Here is a 22,510-nt window from a genome sequence, read left to right as displayed (position 1 = left end):
GTTAGTGATGTGAAAAACAGACCAAGGACAATAGAAGAGGAGGGTAGCTAGTCTGTAGTGGAAGTAATGTACTGTGTTATATACAGAAGTCATTGTGGTCTTCTGAAAACATAACATGAATGCAAAGGGAAAAGAATTCTTGCAGATATGATATAGAACACTGACTCAAGTTGAGGGAACAATATTTGCCAAAACCTTAAAGAAGAGTTCTCAGGTGGAGAGGAAAGTAAAAATTTGTCTGTTTAATTCCCCAGCCTCAGGGCAAGTTTTAACAGTGTCAGTGTCAAAGAAGTTGGTTTTCATAGCTTAAGATCGAGGGCTATTTAATTAAGCGCATGTTTGAAAGAATACTTAACTATATAGAATGTTTAGTAATAGTCGTTGAATAAATGAATAACAGACACAAAACAAATAAACTTTTCCACCCCTTCCTTCCGTTTCAGGAAACTACACTCTAAGAGTGGATTGCACACCTCTGATGCACAGCTTAGTGTACAACTTAACAAAAGAGGTAAAAAGAAGGAAACACCATCCCAGAGTGATATTTTTACAGTGCAATTATTATTTTATAAATTGATAGTTTTTATAGCCAACTTTTTTTCTCATGACATATTGTTCTTCCTCGAACTTTCACAGCTAACCAACAGTTTCTCAATATACTACATGCCATCCCTGCACCTCTGTGATGCAGCCTTTAGGAGGGGATAACGGAAACGGAGAAGTAGGGTGGGACTGGGGAGAGAGCGAGGAGGAGGTTAAGACCAGGATGCAAAATAATTAATAAAGTGTATAAATAAAAGAAATATGTAATCAGTCATCTTACATCACATATTCCTGGGTAATATTTGACTTGCAAACTTTAGAGAACTTAAATAGTAAAATCTTGCTGCATAAGAAAAAGAAAGAACATGAGGAAACACATTATAAAGCAGGCACTGAAGTCACACAGTAGCTGGAACTAGAGGTTAATTCCTTTATTCTATAACTGCTTTATGCCCCACGCCCCTGTATGGTAAAATCAGATAGCTCATGATATAGGAAGAACTGAATGTCTTAAGCAAAAATGCAGCCATTTTGAGGCAAAGACTAGGTGATGCTTTATAGATCCCTTCTTAATTTTTGCTTTGGACCCCAATCTGTAGCCTTATCAAGAGGGTCTGACATGACACCTCTTCCTTTTAGAAGTAACAGATACCAAAGCTGGTTGGGGGCACTGCCTAAACTTCTATGTGAAAGGCTCTCTTTTCCCCCCTTTTCTGACTTTTGAGACAGAGTTTCTCTCTGTAGCCTTGGCTGTCCTAGACACACTTTGTAGGACAGGCTAGCCTTGCACTCACAGAGATCCACCTGCCTCTGCTTCCCTGAGTGCTGGGTTAAAAGCATCCACCACCTTTCACATGGCTAGTGAAAGTCTCTTTTAAGGTAGTAACCTCAGTTGTTTAGGGGTTAAGATAATTTTAGGTCTAGATAGATATTTTAATTTGGCAGAGATGAGATATGATAGATATAGATTCTCATTCAGAATTATAGAAACACCAAGATAGGAAAGATGTTCTCTACAAGGTGGCCAAATACAATTAGCCAAAACACCAAGAATGTAACATTCATGTAATTCCTGATGGTTTTGTGATTCTTCTTGCTGTATTATTCTTTAATTTCAATTTAAATTTTTATTCATTTTTATTTAAGTAGTATTTCTTATTTATGTATAATAATATAAATGCATATGCCAAAATTAAATAAAGTGTTCTTTGAAGCATTAAAAAAAAGTCTTGGTAGGTAGTGAAGATCCTCCTTTCTCAGCCCCGAGACTGCTGGGGTTACAGGAGTTGTACCGTCACTCTAGTATGTGACAGACTTTTGAGACTGACTGAGAATGTACTGCAAAAACCAAACATAAGACAGAAAACCTGATCGTCGACATACTTACCAATTCAAATGAATTTCTAAGAAAACCACAATTCCTTCAGATAGGAACTATAAATAAGGCCACTAAGCTTTATATTCAAAACATGGAATTCAATTAGGAAACATGATTAGTTCTAGAGATACAGAAAATATATTAATTAGAAATTTTATATCATTATTAATATCTGCTTCATTTACATGCAGTTTTAACAGTTACTGAGTAGCATGTAAAATTTAAATGCCTCCACCTAGTATTTCTGAGTATTCTCACTGTCCATTCATTTAAGTTAAGTAATGAGGAAGCTTAGCTGTTTGTTTTGTCCCTCTTCTGAATTAGTGACCTGCCTCTACAGCCATAAAAACACTGCTAGACCAGGGTTAACATGTATGATTCATGAAAGTTTTTTGTTTGTTTGGGGAGATTTTTTTTGCAGTTATCTAAAAATGTTTATTTGATTGACTGATAATTTTAATAATACAGTGTATACTTTAAAATATATGTTTCTTAAGAAAATAGAGGATGAATTTTAAAATGTCAGTAAAATATTTTGTTTCTTTACTCCTATGTTATAGGTTAGATGCTGATATATCTTCTAGTTCTCTTCTTCTGCTATAGAAATCTAATTAGTGTACATATAATTATTTACAGATATATTTGTAACAGAATATAGTACATTGAGCTGTATAGCTTTGTATAAAAATGTTTAAATGATGTAGGTACTTAATATTTTAAAAACTGATCTTATTGAAAGGTATTACACTTGACAGTTATTAAGTTTGAAATAAATTTTTCTCCAAATTCTTTCACTAAATCTAAATTACAATAGAACCTTAGTGATGCTCAGATTATTAAATATCCATGGTAGAACTTTATATATTCTAATTCTAAAATTCAATAATTGGTCATGTTGTACTCCTTTATGTTTTTCACCCATAAGGCAGAAAATGCTTTTCAATCCTTGTGTTAGAACATTCACAAAAAAACAATCAATTAAAAAAACACAAACCACTAATTACATTGCATTATGCTATTTAATTGGATATGGTGTTTAATGATTTCAGTATATGTCTTGAAGACTTTTGTAATCTGACAGACAAGAGGCAGTGGCAGCAGGAATAATTTTCTTTCTTTCTTTGGAATATTTTCTTAGTAGGAGAATTATATGGTTTTGAGAATAGTTTTCTTTGATCTAGGAAAACTGGTCTATGATTGTTCTCCACAGACAATGGTTTACAAATAACTTGACGAATTCTTTTCTATGTGCCTCACATCTTCACACTTTCACCTACAAATGTATAGATATTTTCCCTTCATAAATTTCTTATAGTAATTCTCAAATCCTTATGCTTGACAATGAAGCCAAAGCCTACAGCATACCAGGAAAGCACTACAGAGAAGCTGCAGAATTCTTAGCACCTTCTAACATAGAGATCTCATCTCTTGTTTTCTGAAATGTAGTTGAATTTCTTACTTTCTCATTAAAGGACATTAAGCTTATGCATCAGTTTTGTGATTATTCTCTTGTTTATAACTTGTGTAGTTGCAAAGTCCGGATGAAGGTTTTGAAGGCAAATCTCTTTATGACAGCTGGACAGAAAAGAGTCCTTCCCCCGAGTTCATTGGGATGCCCAGGTACACAAACAACTCAGGTATTCTACCAAGTTTGGTTGATGTGTGAATTATTCTGGAAATGAGAGTGCATTTGTTTCAGTTGTTAGTAAGAAGTAACTTTCAAAATGCTTTTACATTGGACATAATAAACCCAGTGCTTAGGTTTATAGTAAAATATTGCCATGGGTTTTGAAATTAAATCTGAGGGTTTCAAAATTGATTTTATGGCAAACCGTGTGAAAGAGGCAGCAACCAAGCTTCTAATATTAAGGGCCCTTCAAATTATACTTTGAAAAATAACTAATATATTTAAAGAAACGGGATAACAATGGTGCCTAGGAGAATACAAGATACTTGTACATAGCCAGTGTTAAAGTCACAATAGAGAAGATGGAACACAATTCCTTTCAAATATCTATAACTTATCAGTCTATAGTTATTCATTTTACTGAATGCCATGCTATTTACAAATATTTTGTTTACTCTCATAGTATTATAACTATGACTTAGTGGTTGTATCTTTACATGCAAGAGAAGGGAAATAAATACCTCAATAGTTTGTAGAGCTAGACATCTGCAGTGCAAATATTTTAAAATAATATAACAGTTTATATCCTAATTATATGAATATGGCTGATTCCTTTCAGTAGCTTCTATGACAGAAACAGAAAAAATGGATATTTTAACTGAAAGCATTTTCCAACCTCTGAAATAAACTGTGATTTATCAAAGTGCTCCTCCATAAAAGAGTACTATACAGGAAGTGCATTTTTCAGTATCTTATTTCAACTGTATGTCTAAGGCTCTTATATTTGTATTAGTATAGTCTGAATTTAGTATTTGACCATTGATCTTTAGGCAATGAACAAAGTTCTCTGAATTAATTCTACTAATTTTATCTTTCAAAGAATTAGCAATCTCGGGTCTGGCAATGACTTTGAAGTATTTTTCCAAAGACTTGGAATAGCTTCAGGCAGAGCCCGATATACTAAAAATTGGGTAAGTCTAAATTAGTGAATTCTTAAGGATTAAATATAGATATATTTTAACTAAATTAATATGTTTTACTTCAAAAAGTACCCCAGGCATTAATAGAAATAAAGGGTTGGAAAGCAAAATAGAGATGTCTGATTGGTTGGTTTTTGCCTCTATTACCACGAGCCTCTATTCATTTTCCAGTTGGAACTTATACTGCTTTCTGCAAAACAGAACACAATGCTTCCCTTAAGTCGTCAGTCCTCATCCCATGGGATTGTACCCTTTGTGGGTCAAATGACTCTTTCACAGGGGCCATATGTCAGACAGCCTGCATACCAGACATTTACATAAGGATTCATAATAATAACAATGTTACGGTTTAAAGGTAGCAACAAAGATAGTTTTGTGAGTGGGGTCGCCATAAAATGGCATCCTCTATTAAAGGGTCTCAGCATTAGAAAGGGTGCCTTAAATGTATTCTGCTACATTTATTTGGTGACTCAATATGACTTAATATTCACTTCATCATTAAAGTTAGTCGGGGTCATCTTCCCTCCTTTTCACTCAAAATTAATCAAAATAATCAATACCTGAAAATATTTTGTCTATTACTTGATCATCAATTAAAGAACATTGGCATACTACAACAAAATTATAGGTTATTTTCGTTCCTTTTATTTCTCACTAATTATTTACTTTATATCCTATTTACAGCTTCCTCTCCCTACTGTTCTCCCAGACCCTCCCTCTCCTCTCCCCTCCCACTATGTGATCTCCTGTTCTTTGCAGAGAAGGGGAGACCTTCAAGGATATCAACCTGCCTTAGCATATCAAGTTGTAGTAAGACTTCTGTTATTGAGGCTAGACAAGGCAGTCCAGTCAGGATCCAAGGGCAGGCAACATAGTCAGAGGCAGTTCCTGCCCCTGATGTCAGAGATCCCACATGAGGACCAAGGGACACATCCGTTACATATGTGTAGGGTGCCTAGGTCCCTCCCATGTATGTTCCCTGGTTGGTGGCTCAGTCTTTGTGAAACTCTATCAGCCCAGATAAATTGATGTTGTAGGCCTCATTGTGTTTTCACGACCCATCTGCCACTATTTAAAAATTAATTGATTAATTAACATCCTGGTAGGAAGTTCCATTTCCTTCCCCCCCCCACCTCCCTTCCTCTTCCTCCCTGTCCAGCCCTCTAATCCCCCCTTTACCTCCCCTGTGCTCCACTCCCTTTCTTCTTAGAAAAGTGGAAAGCTCCCCTGGGTATCAATCCACCATCTCATATCAAATAAGACTGTGCACATCTTCTTCTACTGTGTCCAGGAAAACCTGTCCAGCTAGGGAAAAGGGATCCAAAGGCAGGCAACAGAGTCAGAAGCAACCCTTGTTCCTGTTGTTAGAGGTCTCACTTGAGGACTAAGCTGTAAATTTGTTACATGTGTGTGGGGGCCTAGAATCATTCCATGGATGCTATCTGGTTGGTGGTTCAGTTTTGAGCCCATATGGGTGCAGGCTATTTGATTGTATACGTTTTCTTGTGGTGTCTTTAACTTTTCTAGTCCCTTCAATCCTTTTTCCTACACTTTCACAAGATTCCTCACACTCCACCTAATGCTTGGCTATAGGTCTCTTTATCTGTGTTCATCAGCTTGTGAGTGAAGCCACTCAGATAGATGACTGTCATGCTAGCCTCCTGTCTGAAAATATAGCAGAATATTATTATTAGTGTCAGTGGTGGTCTTTTTTTGAGGGGGGCGTGCAACTCAAGCTGGGCTAGTCATTAATTGGCGAGGTCAAAAGTTTTGTGTGGGTTTGTGTCCCTCTCTCTCAACTGGAAGTTTCACCTGGCTACAGGAGGTAGCCACTACAGGCTCCATATCTCCTCTGCTAGAAGGCTCAGCTAGAGCCACCACCATAGACTCCCGGGAACCTACACTGCCATAGAGATGTCAGCCCATTGATTTCATTTCTCTCTTCAAGCCTATTCCTCCTCTCTCCCTCCAAGCCCTGTGCCCCTCACAACCACCTCTCTTGACTAGTTCCCTCCCTCCGTGTACTTCAGAAGCTGATATTAACATAGTTGAGCAAGTATCCTTGTGGTATTTCGGAGCATCTTTTGGGTATATTCCTAGGAGTGGTATAGCTGGATCTTGAGATAGAACAATTCCCAATTTTGTGACGGTAGTCAGATTGATTTCCAAAGTGGTTGTGCAAGTTTTCACTATTATCTGCAATGTAGGAGGAGTGTCCCTCTGGCTTCACATCCTCTCCATCATGTGCTGTCACTTGAATTTTTGTTCTTAGCCATTCTGATTGGTATAAAATGGAATATGAAAATCATTTTGGTTTGTATTTTCCTGATGACTAATGACATTGAACATTGCTTTAGGTGCTTGTCTGCCATTCTCTTATTCCTCTGTCAAGAATTTCGTTTATCTCAGTACCTCATTTTAAAATTGCAGTTTTTTGTTTGTCGGTGTAAGGTTAGTGAAGATCTTTGCCCCTTCTGTAGGCTGCCATTTTGTCCCATTGCTAGTGTCCTTTGCCTTGCATAAGCTTTTCAGTTTCACAAAGTTCTATTTATTAATTGTTCATCTTAGTGCCTGAGCTGTTGGTCCTGTTGAGGAAGTAGTCTCCTGTGCCAATGAGCTCAAGGCTCTTCCCCACTTTCTTTTCTAAAAGGTTTAGTGTATCTGGTTTTATCTTGAGGTTTTTGATCCATTTTGGCTTGAGTTTTGCACAGGGAGATAAATGTGAATCTGTTTACATTCTTCAACATGTAGACATCCAGTTAGATGAGCACCATTTGTTGGGATGCTTTCTTTCCTTCATTGTATGGCTTTGGCTCCTTTTTCAGAAATAAAATGTCCCTAGCTGTATAGGTTTATTTCTGAGCTTTCTATTTGATTCCATTGATCAACCTGTTAGTTTTTATGCCAACACCATATGATTTTGTTTCTACTGCTTTGTACTAGGGCTTGAAGTTAGAGATGGTAATATCTCCAGAAGATCTTTTATTGTATAGGACTGTTTTAGCTATCCTAGGTCTTTTATTTTTCCACATGAAGTTGAGAATTGCTCTTTTAATGTCTATAATAAACTGTATTGTAATTTTGATGGGAATCCATTGAAAATGCAGATTAATTAAGGTAAGATGGTCCTTTTAAGTATGTTAATACTATTGATCAATGAATATGGGAGATCGTTCCATATTCTGATGTCTTCTTCAATTTCTTCAGACACTTGATGTTATTGTCATATAGGTCTTTCAAATGTTTGGTTAGAGTTACATTATGATATCTTATATGTGGCTATTGTAAAGGGCGATGTTCCTCTAATTTCTTTTGTAGTCTGTTTAACTTTTGTATAAAGGAGGCCTACTGATTGTTTTTAATTAATTTTGTGTCCAGCCACTTTGCTGGAGGTATTTACTAGTTTTAGAAGTTCTCTGGTAGGATTTTGGGGGTCACTTATGTATACTATCATATAATCTGTAAATAGCAGTACTTTGACTTTTTCTTTCCCAACTTATATCCCCGTGATCTCCTCTAGTTTTCTTATTGCTCTAGCTAGAACATCAAGTTCTATATCAAAGAGATATGGAGAAAGTAGGCAGGCTTGTCTTGTCCCTGATTTTACTGGAGGATTGCTTTGGGTTTCTCTGTTGGCTTGCTGTCTGTTGCCTTTATTATGTTTAGGTATGTTCCTTGTATCCCTGATCTCTCCAAGACTTTTAACATGAAGGAGTATTGGATGTTGTAAAAAGCTTTTCCAGAAACTAATGTGATGATCACGGGTTTCTTCTTTCAGTTTGTTATATGATGGATTACATTGAGGGATTTTTTGTATGTTATACCATCCCTGAATTCCTGGGATGAAGCCTACTTGATCATAGTGGATGGTATTTTTGATTTTGATGAGCTCTTAGAAGTGGTTTGTATTTTATGGAGTATTTTTGTATCAATGTTCATAAGGGAAATAGGTCTGAAATTTTCTTTATTTGTTGAGTCTTTGTGTGGCTTAGGTATCAGGGTGAGTGTGGCTTTATAGAACGAGTTTGGCATTTTCCTTCTGTTTCTTTTTTGTGGAATACTTTGAAGAGGATTGGTATTAGCTCTTCTTTCAAGGTCTGATAGAATTCTGTGTTAAAACCATCTGACCCTCGGCTTTTGTTGTGGTTGGGAGAATTTTAATGAATGCTTCTATTTCTTTAGGGGTTATAGGTCTATTTAAATTGTTTATGTAATCTTGATTATTCTTTGGTAAGTCGTATCTATCAAAAATCATTCATTTCATTGGAACATCTAGTGTTTTGGGGGTGAGATTCTGGTGAAGACATATTGCCCTGGTTTTCGTTAATTGTTTTCTTATGTTGGCTTTTAGCCATCTGGCTGTCCATGGCTATGATTGTTTGTTCTCAGGAAATTAGAAATTTTGGGGCTTTTGTGATCCAGTGAGGTCCTACAGGACTCCTTAAGACAACTAGTAGATCTGAACTGAAGGCTGGATCTGGAAGTGCCTGGACTCCAAAGTACTCTTTAGGATGGCTCCTGGCACTCAGATTTAGCTGGCCTCCATCCTCTTGGATATAGGACTCTGTTGCTCCTATTGTCCAGCACTGCCCTCTGGGAAGTGGGGGGAATCCGAGGTCTGGTTTCTGGTCACCTGGAATTGTGGATGTGCACTCAAGTAGGCAGAAAGCACCCAGGCTGGTGGAAAGCACAGGACAGGCAGAAAGTGCTGAGAGTGCTGTAAACCTGCTCTTGGACCCTGGAGTCAGCCTCGGGGTTGTAGGAACTGTGTGTCTCCAGCTCCTGGGATGTCTCCTCCTGTCCAGGAAACACTGACATCAGTGTTCTGGAGACAACTGCCAGGTTACTTACTGGTTCTGTAGTCTCTGACCCTCTGACACTTAAATACGTGCTCCCTAGATGCCACTATATTGTAAATGATAATGTTCTTTATGTCAGTAAAAGAGAAACAAATTGAAACAAGATGAAAGATGTTATTCAGCAGTTCACCGTGGGAAATTTCCTTAATTTTCACATATGTAACTTTCCTTGTGCTTTTATGAGCATCACTTCTTGTCCTAAGTATGTCTCCAAGTTCATTATTAGGGTCCTTAATACTTGGTTTCTCCACTTTGCCATGCTGTTTCTCAGAGCGTTTTCTGTGAGATTTTTAGTGATAAATGGTTTGGCATATTCACCTATATTTTACTTTGTAATATAGCTTCTCTTGTGTTTAATATTTCCCCAACTTTCTTTTAAAATAATTTATCTTCTAATGCAGCAACATAGAGTTCTTCTTTGGAATCTCAACACATTTCCACATTTCTGATATTTTGTCCCCCAAGAAATGTTTTCACATTTGCTTTTGTACTATGTATATATGTGAGTTCATTGCACATGCCTACAGTATTCCTTTAGTAAATTCTAAGTTTCTAAGTTTACATGGTCCCTGTCTTTCATTGACCAAACAGTCTTAATAATACACAGTAAATACCATGCTGTGGGTCTTGTTATGAGCTATGTTAAAGAGATGCATTCTTATTTTTCCTTTTAGAAAACAAACAAAGTCAGCAGCTATCCACTCTATCACAGTGTCTATGAAACATATGAGTTGGTAGAAAAATTTTATGATCCAACATTTAAATGCCACCTCACTGTGGCCAAGGTTCGAGGAGGGATGGTATTTGAACTGGCCAATTCTATCGTGCTTCCCTTTGACTGTCTGGGATATGCTGTAGCTCTGAAAAAGCATGCAGAAAACATCTACAACATTTCACTGAAGCACCCAGAAGAGATGAAGGCATACACGGTATCATTCGGTATGTTGCAATTTATCTTTCAAATTTACTCTTGTGTTTCTACTGCTTTCTCATGTTATTTCTATTATACTGGGCCAGATATTCTTTTTCTCTCAAGATATGTTTTTAATTGTATAGAAGATCAAAAATGTTAGAATACCTAATAAAAATTTAAAAATTCTTTTCTATATTGTTTCTATATCTGTAGGGGTATTTGGCTAAATACTAAACTCCTGGGCTGAAGTGATCCTCTTGCTTCAGTTTCCTGAGTTCTGAGACTGCAGGCATTGGCACCTTACTTGTTTTGGAAATAACGCCCTCAAGTATTTTGATACTTTCAACTTCCATTTCAGATCCACTGTTTTCTGCAGTAAATAACTTTACAGAAATTGCATCCAAGTTTAATCAGAGACTTCAAGACTTAGATAAAAGCAAGTATGTCATGTTTTTGTCACAGAAATAGCTTTGGAAATGGTTTCATATTTCTGTCTTCACTCTAATATACCCTATGCGGTGTTGTGTGTGTCACTCAGAGATTTTATTTCTGACATGAATTGCAACTGGATGGCAGTGTATGAGAAAAAACTTACCTGCTTTAGTATTGACTCAATTATGTTTTTGTTTCATTTGTTGCTTTTTTTCACTCACCGTGCGTGAATCTCCAAGTGGATTATTTTGTTCTTGAAGAGTTCTTCTCCATGTCTGCTTGAAGTCATTATGTCTACACACAGACCGTCCTTTCCACCTCCAGCTGAAGAAATAATTTATCAAGAACAATAACTACTGTGAAGTCATTATTTTTAGAAGTCATGAACAAATAGGATTAATTCTGTGTAAAAACCAAAATCATGAACAAAATTTGAGAAATCTTACAATATTGCCCCTGTTCATGGTGAAACAATAAATTTTGCCAAAGTTATCCTTAGTTTTTGAATTAGAGTTATAACTCCGTATAATGTGTAAGGTTTCTCTGAGGTAAAAAAAAAAAAAACTTACTATAAAAGCATAAACAAAAGTAAGGGACTATTTCATGTTATTATTAAAAGCAATGTAAAAATGAAGCTATGGATAAATTAATGGATAAAACAAGACTATTTAATAGAATGACAATTTTCACTAATTATATATATCAGGACATATTTAGAGTACTGAATTCAGTAATTCATTGTTGAGCTATCCATAGTTTTTTTGGTAGATTTTTAATTCCATTGATTCGTTTTATTTAAAATTACAACCTCTTCTTTAACCCCACACTATCCCTTGGGAATTTGAAATTTGCAAAAACATTCAAATTATATTTGAATACTGACAGAAATATAGAATAAGAATGGTATATTTGACAGATTTTTCTTTAGTACAAAGAATATTATACCTTGTCATGAATTAAATATTGGTAATTTGCATAAATTTGATAGAAATTAATAGATTTACACATTTCAATATTGAAATTAATTTGTTAGTAGATTCTTAGGCTCTCTAATTTTGACAGTGAATACAAACTCAGGCTTATTACATTTCATTAGTATCAAAGTCAGTATTACATTTTCCCACCAGCATGTTACTGCTTCAGAGTTGTTTAAGTAGAATAGTTTTTATAGGACTTCTGTAATATAATGATTATGCATGCTGATATTTATTTTCAATTTATTAATTTGGTTTTTGAAATTATAATATAATTAGATCGTGTTCCCCTTCCCCATCCTTCTTTGAATCTTTCTATAACCCTCTTTGATCTTTTTAAAATTCATGGCTTCATCTTTCACTAATTATTGTTAGAATAATTCTAAATACATAAGTACCTCTTTAGTTTGTATAATGCTACGATATACTTAATTTACATGGTTCAATGATTTAAAATAGATCAGTGAAATTCATTCTGCTATGAACTTTTAGTGTGCCAGCCAGTGTTCATATTTTCATGAAGGTATGACTTTATTAATTTCCTTTTAGCCCCATATCACTGAGAATTATGAATGACCAGCTGATGTATCTGGAACGTGCATTCATTGATCCTTTAGGGTTACCAGGCAGGCCTTTCTACAGGTGAGGAAAATGATTCTACAATGTAATATCAATTTAAAAATTGTTTTCTTGGTGTAAAAATATTATGGTATGTTTATTTTTTTAATATTTTTAGTGATTTATACTCACTGTGCACAGACAATTAGGCTGTACACAAACAATTTCTTTCAAACATACCATGTACTTTGTCTTTCATGCCACTTTCATTCATTCCTCCAGTGCCCCTTCTATTTCTAAGGGTTTTTAAGGATTCTAGGACACAAATTTTAGAGAAGATATGAATTTGCCCTTCAGTGTATAATTTCTTGTATTTAATATGATGATTTATATTTTCACACATTTTCTAGCAGACAGCACAATTTGATGCCTCTTGGTGGCTAAATAAATCTCCATTATGTGCATAGACCACTTCCTTTTCCATTAATTAATTTATTGATATGTAAGGTGATTATATAATTTGGCTGCAATGTATAGTACTACAATAAGCACAGACATGTAGTTACCTCTGTTCTATATAGAGAGTCCTTCAGGCATAAATCCACAAGTGGTGCAGCTGAGTTACCTAGCAGTTCTATGTATAGTTTTCTTGAGCTACCATAGTAAGCTAAGCGCATCTCAACTTATCATGTAAGTTTCTTCATCTCCTTACACCCTCAATAATATTTGCTCTCGTATATTAGTTAATGTGGAGAGATGGAATCTCAAGGTTGTTTTTAACTTAAATTTCCACGATAATTAGTATGTTGATTGCCTTCTTAAAAATGTTTACTGAATATTAGGGCTTCGGTTTTTAAAACAGTGTATTTATTTCATTTGCCCATTTATTTACTGACTTGTTTAAGGCTTGGGTGATTAATACTTTTGTTTCTTATATATTCTAGATATCAATCCACATCTGTTTAACTAGCAAAACCTTTCTCCAATTTTGTTGTTGTTTCCTTCAGTTGATTGTTTTCTTCTGCACAGAATATTTAAATTTTCATTACCTCTCCTTTGTCAATTCTTGGCCTTAGACCTTGTCTGTATCTACACCTACATCTTGAAATGTTCTCCCTGTAATATTAATATATATATATATATACATATATTATAATTTTAGGTCTTACATTGTTGTCTTTTATTTATTATGAAATGATTGCAATACATGATGAGATACAGTGATATAAAAATAGCTTTTTATCTAGCTTATCCAGCACTATTTGTTGAAGAGGATATTTTTTCCTTAATGAATGTTTTTGACATCTTTCTAAATGTGAAGACCCATTTCTTGGCCATCTCTTTTATTCTGTCTGTCCATGTGATGTTTTCTGTAATATGCTTTTTTGATACTGAGGTTCAAATGGTTTGAAATCAAGTACTATAATACCTTCACCATCATTTTTTTCCTCAGAATTTTCAGAATCATTTTGAGTTGTTGGAGTCAATGATAGGCAATCTTGTAATCTACTTGAGATTTAGAATCAAGTAAGAGACAAACATGTGGGTGTGAGATTATTAATGGAACTGTTTAATCAAATTCAGAACTCTTAGGGTCAGTGGCATTATGACATAACCCAGAGTCTGGATCACCGGTCTTCATGTCTCTGCTGCCACACTATAGGCGCAATATGCTCAGCAGGCTCATAGTTCTGCTGCCATGTCTCTCCCACCATAGTAGTCTATACCCTTAAACTATGAGACAAACTGTACCCTTCTCTCCTGATGTTGATTTTGGGAGGTATTTTTGTCACAGCAGCAAGGAGAAAGTGAGTTGATACAGGAAATTTGAGCTGATTGTGGGTTGTTGTTGTTGTTGTGACAATCTGAGTGTGGCTTATTGCCCTTTGGAACTAGTTCATGGGTGGAATGTGGGATATTTTATTTTAAAAAACTCCCTAGGGGGCTGAAGAAATGGCTCAGAGGTTAAGGGGACTGGCTGTTTGTCCAAAGGTCCTGAGTTCAATTCCCAGCAACCACATGGTGGCTCACAACCATCTATAATGAGATCTGGTGCCCTCTTCTGGTTCACATGCAGGCCAAAAACTGTATAAATAATAAATAAATAAATCTTTAAAAAAAAAAAAAACTCCCTAAAATAGGGTAAGCTGGCCTTATTGAGCCCCTTTTGTTGAGAGTTAGGAAGACTAGAAAAACAGAGAATGGATATACATCTCACCAGCTTCAGAGGAGTACAAAGACTCTACTTGGGGTTCACCACAAAATGAGCACTAGGATCGCTTAGACCACTGTGCTATACTCTAAGAACTTAAATGGGGCTGAATTAAGAAAATAATGGAGTAATTTGTTTGGTGTAAGCTTAATTATGAATTTTGTGATATCAGTGTACAAAGACATCTACGTGTCAGCTGGGAATCTGGTGTAAACATCATCACTTGCTGATGCTCTGAATGGGACTAATGATTTTATCACTTTTCCTCTCAGATTAGTTTTCTCCTCTGAAGTCACTAACATCAGCATTATAGAGTTTATTACTAACCTACTGTGAACTACTATTAACTTTTTTATTCTTTGGGAAACATGGGTTCATAATTCTTATGGAATTATCATAATAAATCAGTTTTTATTCTTCTGCATGACATAGGTAGATGACTATTCTTGATGTGGCCAAATGACCTCATGTACTGACCCTGAAAGTAAATCAGAGCTAAAATATAACAGTTAAGACAGTTAATATTATTTTTATAGCTCTGATCCACTTTCAGTTATCCATTAAAAGTAAAAATTATGTTTGTTAACGTAGCAGGAGATTATTGCATTTTAAGTTAAGGCAACAAGTCTCTTATTAAATCCATAAAATACAGCTCCTGTATAGTTCCTTGTTCTCTTGTATGTTGTTTGTGCAACTAATAAACAGGAATCTGTTTCTTCAACAGGCATATCATCTATGCTCCAAGCAGCCACAATAAGTATGCAGGAGAGTCGTTCCCAGGGATTTATGATGCACTTTTTGATATTAATAGCAAAGTGGACCCTTCTAAAGCCTGGAATGAAGTGAAGAGACAGATTTCTATTGCGGCCTTCACAGTGCAAGCTGCAGCAGAGACTCTGAGAGAAGTAGCCTAAGGGTACTTAGAAAGTCCATATGGAGTACTTACAATATTATTATGAGAAGGATGTACAGATACAAAAATATATGTTTGATATTTTAATATTTTGTATAATAACTGTATATATGAACATATATCCTTGTGTGTGTAAGTGTGTGGTGTGTGTGAATGAGCATATGTGTGTGTGTGTGTGTGTTTCATTGTGGATCAAAAAAGAAACATGGATTAATTTTACTTTGTAATTTCAGAATGTATTTCTAAAATTCAAATTTCCATTAAGTATTAAAACTAAGATGAACAGTCTAATATAGTGATGTGTTTATCTGCGAGTATCAGATAGTTTTCAGAACTCCAATACAGCATTCCTAGATCTAACACTCTCATTTCAATGTAAACAAGCATCACTTCATTAAAGGAACACATTTGGGATAGTGCACAAGGCTTATCTACCTGGGACCTAGATGCTGCTTGGGAACGCAAAGGCTGAGAAGATAACACTTCTCGCAATCCTTATCATTATAAAGTATAATTATTTCAAATTAAGAAAAGTTTCATTTTATGAACCCTGTGTAAAACATATATGCACACCTAATAATTAACATTTGTAATCTCAGTAACCATGTACTTGGTTGTGGTGATGGTCTTGAATTTTATGTTTATTGTTTCCTTTTTATTTATAAAATTCAGTACATATGGCTGCAAAACAAGCACAGAGGCAGATGGTTTTAGTACATAATTCTGCTAGACTTTATTTTTTGTTCTTCCTTTCTTCCTTTGCTTCCTTCTTTCCTTCCATCCTTCATCCTCCTCCTCTTCATCCTCCTTTTCCCCCTCTTCTTTCTTGTTCTTGTTCTTCTTGTTCTTGTTCTTGTTCTTCTTGTTCTTGTTCTTCTTCTTGTTCTTCTTGTTCTTGTTCTTCTTGTTCTTCTTCTTCTTCAGCTTTTCAGAGGGTTTCTCAATGTAGCCTTGGCTGTCCTGAACTTGCTTTGTAGACCAGGCTGGTCTCAAACTCACAGAAATCAATCTCCCTCTGAATGATAGGATTATAGGCATGTGCTACCATGCCTGGCTCTACCAGACTTTCAAAGAGATAATGACACTATTCCCCAAATTATGACACAACATAGAAAAAACAGGATTGTTTCCCAATTTTTAAAAAATAAGAGTCTACCCAATACCCAAATGACATAATGATTTAACAAAGAGAATTACAGACCCAATCTCTCTAATAAACATAGGTATAAAAATTCTCAAGAAAATATTTGCAAACTGAGATCCAAAATGACAGCACTGATCATGCATTGTGTCTGATCAGCAGGACTGAGCTGAGGGACTGGGTTGGGAGTTAAAGAGCACCAGAGCCACAGTATTTTGGGTGAGCGGGGTCCACGCTGTATGGAGCATGGGTGGATCTGGCATCAGGCCATCCAGCTGGTCCACAGAGGAGTCCCTGGGTCCCTTCAGGCCTGTGCATAGGCCCCAGAGTCTGAATGCCTGCCTGTGAGCTGCATCTGTGCTCTACTTGTCAGACTCTGTGTCTCCAACTGAACTATGGGCTTTAGGGCACCAGCATCAGGGTCTGCTAGCTCAAGGGATCCCACAAGGTGTGTAGCAGGGGTGGATCTGACCTCAGGTCACCAGACCAACCCACAGAGAGTTTCTGGGTCTAAGCAGGCACAGGTGAAGGAGTGGTCCCCAACCTTAGCCACATGCCTGCAGGTGCATAGTACCCTCCCTCTTTGTCTCTGACCAAGCAGTGGGCTGAAAGACACCAGTGTCTGGTTCTTCTGGCCCAGAAGAGACCCTGCAGTGTGAAACACAGGTGGATCTGCCCTCAGGTCACACCCCTCAATCCATAGAGAGTTCCTGGATCTGAACACACATCACCTGTCTGATCAAAGGAAGGGTTCCCTGATCTCCACAGGTGAGGAGTCTCATCCTGTAGCCACATCAGTTATGAGGTGCACACAAAGACCTGTAGGGGACACTAGAAACTACCACCCAATGCCAGAGACAGCAAGATGACTAAAGGCCATCATAAAAAACAGAAAGAACAAAATCTGGTTAGAAGAGAAAGTGGGGGAAATGCCCTGAGTTCATCTGGACAGAACAGAACAGATCTCAGGCTCTGAGATCAACAATTACTAAATGAGATCTCATGAAACTGAAAAGTTTCTGTAAGACAAAGGATACTTTCAAGAGAATAAAACAACAGCCTAGAGACTGGGAAGAGATTTTTCACAAATCTTACATCTGACAAAGGGCTAATATCCAAAATATATAAAGAACTCAAGAAATTAAACACCATCAAAACAAATAACCCAATTTAAAATGGGGTACAGAGCTAAACAGAGAATACTCTACAGAAGAATATCAAATGGCTGAGAAATGCTCAACATCCTTAGTCTACAGTGAAATGCAAATCAAAGTGACTCTGAAGTTCCATTTTACACTAGTCAGAATCACAAAATCAAAAACTGAAGTGACAGCACGTGCTGACTAGGATGTAGAGAAAGGGCAACAGTCTTTCATTGTGGGTAGGAGTGTAAACTTGTACAACCACTTTGGAAATCACTCTTGTGTTTTCTCTGAAAATTGGGAATTGCGCTACCTCAAGACCCATATACCACTCTTGGACATATACCCAAAAGTTACTCCACCAAACAACAAGGACATTTGTTCATAGCAGCTTTATTTGTAATTGCCAAAATCTGAAAACAACCTAGATGTCCCTCAGTACAAGAATGGATACCGAAACTGTGGTAGATTTTTTACACAGTGGAATACCATTCAGCCATTAAAAGCAAGGAAATACTGAAATTTTCAGCCTACTTGATATAACTATTAATGATCATGCTGAGTGAGGTTACCCAGACCCAGAAATACTCACATGGTATATGCTCAATTATAAGGGGGTTATTAGCCCAATATAGTTATACTCTGAGAGACTCACTCAGTGAGAGATCTGGACACATGCTGGGAATTGCTGCTGAACTTTAGGTGGAGCACTGAGAGTGGTATGGAAGAATGGGGGAATGGAAGAACCCAGAGGGTTCAGGAGCCCCAGAAGAAGATCATCAAGACTGATGCATTTGCTACAGGGAAGCCTGAAGAAACTTTTGGAACAACTAAGGACAATCCATGTAGTAAACCTAGACCCCCTGCTTAGATATAACCAATGGACAGCTCACTCTACACAATTGTGGGGAGAGCTGGACTACCTCTGGATGAACTCTGGTTTCTCTAATTTGATCACTTCCCATTTGGTGGGGAGGGTAGGCAGCACACAGCAGAAGGGGAAGCAGGCTATCTGAATGAGACCTGATATATTGGGGTCATATGGTGAGGGAGAGGTCCCCTTCTGTCAGAGGTCTAGGATAGGGGAATAGAGCAGAAGAGGGAGGGAGTGTGGGAGCAGATAGGTACAAGCGAGTGGCTAAAAGTCAGGATATAATCTGAATAAGTTATAATAAATTAAAATTTAAAGGAAGAAACATAAATTGGAATAAAAGCATGATAAGAAGAAGAAAAAATACTTGCAAACTGAATCCAAGAACAATATCAAAAAGATCATTTACCATGATAAAATAAGCTTAATCCCAGAGATACAGGGATACTTCAACATATGTAAGTCAATAAATGTTATCTATCATATAAACAAATTGAAAATAAAAATCCACTTATCATATAATTAAATGCAGACTAGGCTTTTGACACAAATCTAATACTTTCAAATGATGAAATGCTGGACAGAATGGACTTAAATCCAACATACTGAAAACTATTTACAAGTCCATAGCCAACATAAAATTAAATGAGGAAAAATCCAAAGCAATTCCATTCAAATCAGGAACAAGACTCGGTTGTCCTCTCTCTCCAGACCCATTTACTTTAGTACATTAAGTCTTTGCTAGATCAATACGACTGAAGGACATCAAGTGTATACCAATAGGAAATGAAGAATTGAAAGTATCTTTATTTGCAAATGATATGTATCCATAAGTGGCCCTAAGATTCCACTGCATGCATTGCTCATAATTCAAAAATGTGAATGAAGCTCAATGTTGTTGACTTTCCCAAATCTATGTCTTACAGATACCTAAGTCAAACATCTCTATCTAGAAAGGATTTCAGAAAGTCTCTATATTAGCAGAATATTGGTCTTTCTTTTTTAAAAATAGACTACTCCTCTTTTATTGAAAATATGGGCATCCTCCTGAGTACAAATGGTCTGAGAACACAGTCCTTAATTGGGACAAAATGTCCCTAGGTAATTTAGGTAAGTAATGGTTTCTATAGAACTGGTAAAATATGGACCCAATTAAAATGCAGGATTAGACATAGGGTAAGGGACCAGTAAGGTGTCACCTGATTCACCTGAAAGTTTGAAAATGATGATGGAGATAATGAAGTGGTTCAGAAAGCATATGAATAATCTCCATTGTCTGAAGTATGTGTCTGGCATCTGCATGGACTATAGGACAATACCCTCTGTGGTTTTAACATCTCAAACCAAGGAGATATTCAATATCTCTCTGTTTCTCTGTCTCTATCTCTGTCTCTGTCTCTCTCTCTCTCTCTCTCTCTCTCTCTCTCTCTCTCTCTCTCTCTCTCTCTCTCTCTCTCTCTCTCCTCTTCAAGGTGATATGCTAATCTATGAGAGAAACTAAAAGAACAGAATTAAACCATCCCCTTTAAAAACAAATTTTAAAAAGTGTAAAATTTTATTCCATTAACTATCACAACGTACAGACAAATAGCAACATGCTGTGATCAATAATTGTATCCACATCCAAACGTCACCTTTCAGTCTCAGAAGTTTATAAAAACATATTTAAGTATTTCAATTCATTTTCTTAGTTTTTTTAGATTTACAAGAGTTATATAAGTTATAAATTATGAATCACACTCAAATATATTTAAAAGTATAAAATATTTTGCAACACTAGTTCAGTACACATAAAACTTTAAGAGGTAGTAATATTAGAATTTTCCATTTTTCTCTTACAATGTTGGATACTAGAATCCTCAGATTGGACATCCTAATGTAAAAATAAAGATTAGAAGATGCAGTAAATCTAGTACCACAGTTTGAGTATGAAAGACGTAAACTGAATGCAACAAGAAAGTAAGAATACATATTAATGTTTCCAGTTTTCTTCATAGGGGAAGATCAGAGTTTGTTTTGTTTAGTTTCATTTTCAAGATTTAAAAAACATTATTTTATTTATTTATTTTTGTTTTCACTTCACATTCTGATCATAGCCTGTCCCTTCTCTCCTCCCAGTTCCATCCTCCTTTTCTCTCTCTCTGCCACCTCTCCTATTCTTCAGAAAATGGAATCCCCTTACCCATCCACCCCAACTCAGCATGTCCCATAAGGGCCAAGTGTGTCCTTTTACCCAGTGGCAAGGCAGTCCCACCACAGGACAGTGGTCAAAAAACTGGCATCAGTGTCCATATCAGAGACAACCCCTGCTCCCTGTCCTAGAGCACCTACATGAAGCCTGAGTTACCCATTGGCTACATCTGTGTAAGAGGCATGGTCTTTGGTTGGTGCTTCAGTCTCAGCAAGCTCCTCTGGGCCCTAGTTAGTGATTCTGTTAGCCTTCCTATGGGCCTCCTGTCACCTCCTTGTCCTTTTTTTCTTCTTCCAACTTTTCCACAAGACTCCCTACACATTGCCTAATGTCTAGCTGTGAATCTCAGCATCTGTTTGATACACTGTGGGCTGGACCCTCTCAGGGGAGAACTCTGATATTCTCCTTTCTTTAAGTCCATCAGAGTAGTATTAATAGTGTCAAGGATTGGCTTTCTCCCATGGGAAGGGTCGTGGTTGGGGCCAGACATTGGGTTGTCATTCAAAAATGTTATTTTATTATTTAGTTTTATTTTTTAGTTTATATGTAAACTAAAATATAACCACATCACTTCCCTTCCTTCCTTTGTACCCTGAGCTCCATTTTGGTAATAACCAGTTAAGACTTGGAGTAGTTTGTGGGAGAAATGTGAGAGAATGTGAAACTCCGGGCCTGAAAAGCTCTAGCATGCTGCAATCAGAGTTTAATGGGACTCTCTAAAGGAAGTTGAGGGGGCCAGAGTACCAAGAGAAAATGTGAACAGTAAATGTCTATTTCAAGATGTTTTAGAGGGAAACATAGACATTTGTAGGAAACACTTTAGCAATTGTTTATTTTGTGTACTGAGGGTGAATCTAGCTGTGTTTATATGTACTAAACACCTGAGTGAAACTGAATTTGAAGTAATGGATTAGGTTATTTGATGAAAAAAAATTTCAGTACAGTATACCATTGAGGCTGGAACATGTTTATTTATCACGGTGTCGACAGGAAAAACACTTACTTCAAATGAGACTAAGGCAGCTAGCCAAGTCACTATGAATGTAACATGTATAGAACTCATTATTCTCATGATTGTCACATGGTTCTCCCTGCTGTATGTACTTTGTCTTATACATGTGTAATAAAATAAAATAAAAGGAAATAAAAGGAAAAATCTGTAATTGTAGCAAAATTAGCACAACTAAGAAGCAACCACATCTTTGCATTAGAAAAAGTGCTTTGAAAGCCATGTCCCACTTATTAACAGTTTTATTTTTACAAACATTCATACTTATTCAAAATGAGATTAATGGGGCTGAGAACTGCACTCAAGATTTCCTGCTCAAAACAGCCTAGTACAGAGTATTTTGTTATGTTAGAATACTAAGGCATTTAGAAGTTACTTTATCTGTGGCAGATGAGGCTACATTATATCTCAAGTTGGTAGAATTGCTTCAATGTATCACCCACTTGATGCTGTATTTGCTGGCATGTAAAATGACAGAATCTTGGCCAGTGCAAGGTTACACCAATGTTCAAGAAATTTAATGAAGCCATGCAATAAGTGTCAGGATTACATTCCTTATGGTGTCCCTAGGAGGTCTTGCAGGAATCTGTGAAGATAAAGCCCAAGCTACAGTGGAGACTAAAGGAAATTGGAGATGTTGACTCAATGAGATATGTGCCTATAAAGTCTTTATCTATTGTGTGAAGCCAACCCAAGAGAGGTCATAATTGCTACAGGTACCAGAAGTGGAACACTAGAACTACACAGTTGTCAAGGATGCCACTGAA

At 36.5% G+C, this 22,510-nt stretch overlaps 1 protein-coding gene across 1 annotated transcript in view; it reads left to right on the top strand.

The window, feature by feature from the left end:
- LOC127191661 (Putative N-acetylated-alpha-linked acidic dipeptidase) overlaps positions 1-15,462 on the top strand; it is a 56,357-nt gene extending 40,895 nt beyond the window's left edge. Inside the window, exons 13-19 of the mRNA XM_051148874.1 lie at positions 444-511; positions 3,450-3,541; positions 4,429-4,519; positions 10,062-10,326; positions 10,659-10,740; positions 12,256-12,348; positions 15,201-15,462. Coding sequence (XP_051004831.1) covers positions 444-511; positions 3,450-3,541; positions 4,429-4,519; positions 10,062-10,326; positions 10,659-10,740; positions 12,256-12,348; positions 15,201-15,390 — 881 coding nt within the window. The 3' untranslated portion in view covers positions 15,391-15,462. The remainder of the gene's footprint in view (positions 1-443; positions 512-3,449; positions 3,542-4,428; positions 4,520-10,061; positions 10,327-10,658; positions 10,741-12,255; positions 12,349-15,200) is intronic.
- Positions 15,463-22,510: the final 7,048 nt, after the last annotated feature.

This window comes from Acomys russatus, chromosome 7 (genome assembly GCF_903995435.1).
Source record: "Acomys russatus chromosome 7, mAcoRus1.1, whole genome shotgun sequence".
NCBI classification, from domain to species: domain Eukaryota; kingdom Metazoa; phylum Chordata; class Mammalia; order Rodentia; family Muridae; genus Acomys; species Acomys russatus.
Note: the sequence above shows the minus strand (reverse complement) of the source record. Positions and strands in the feature narration are given on the sequence as shown.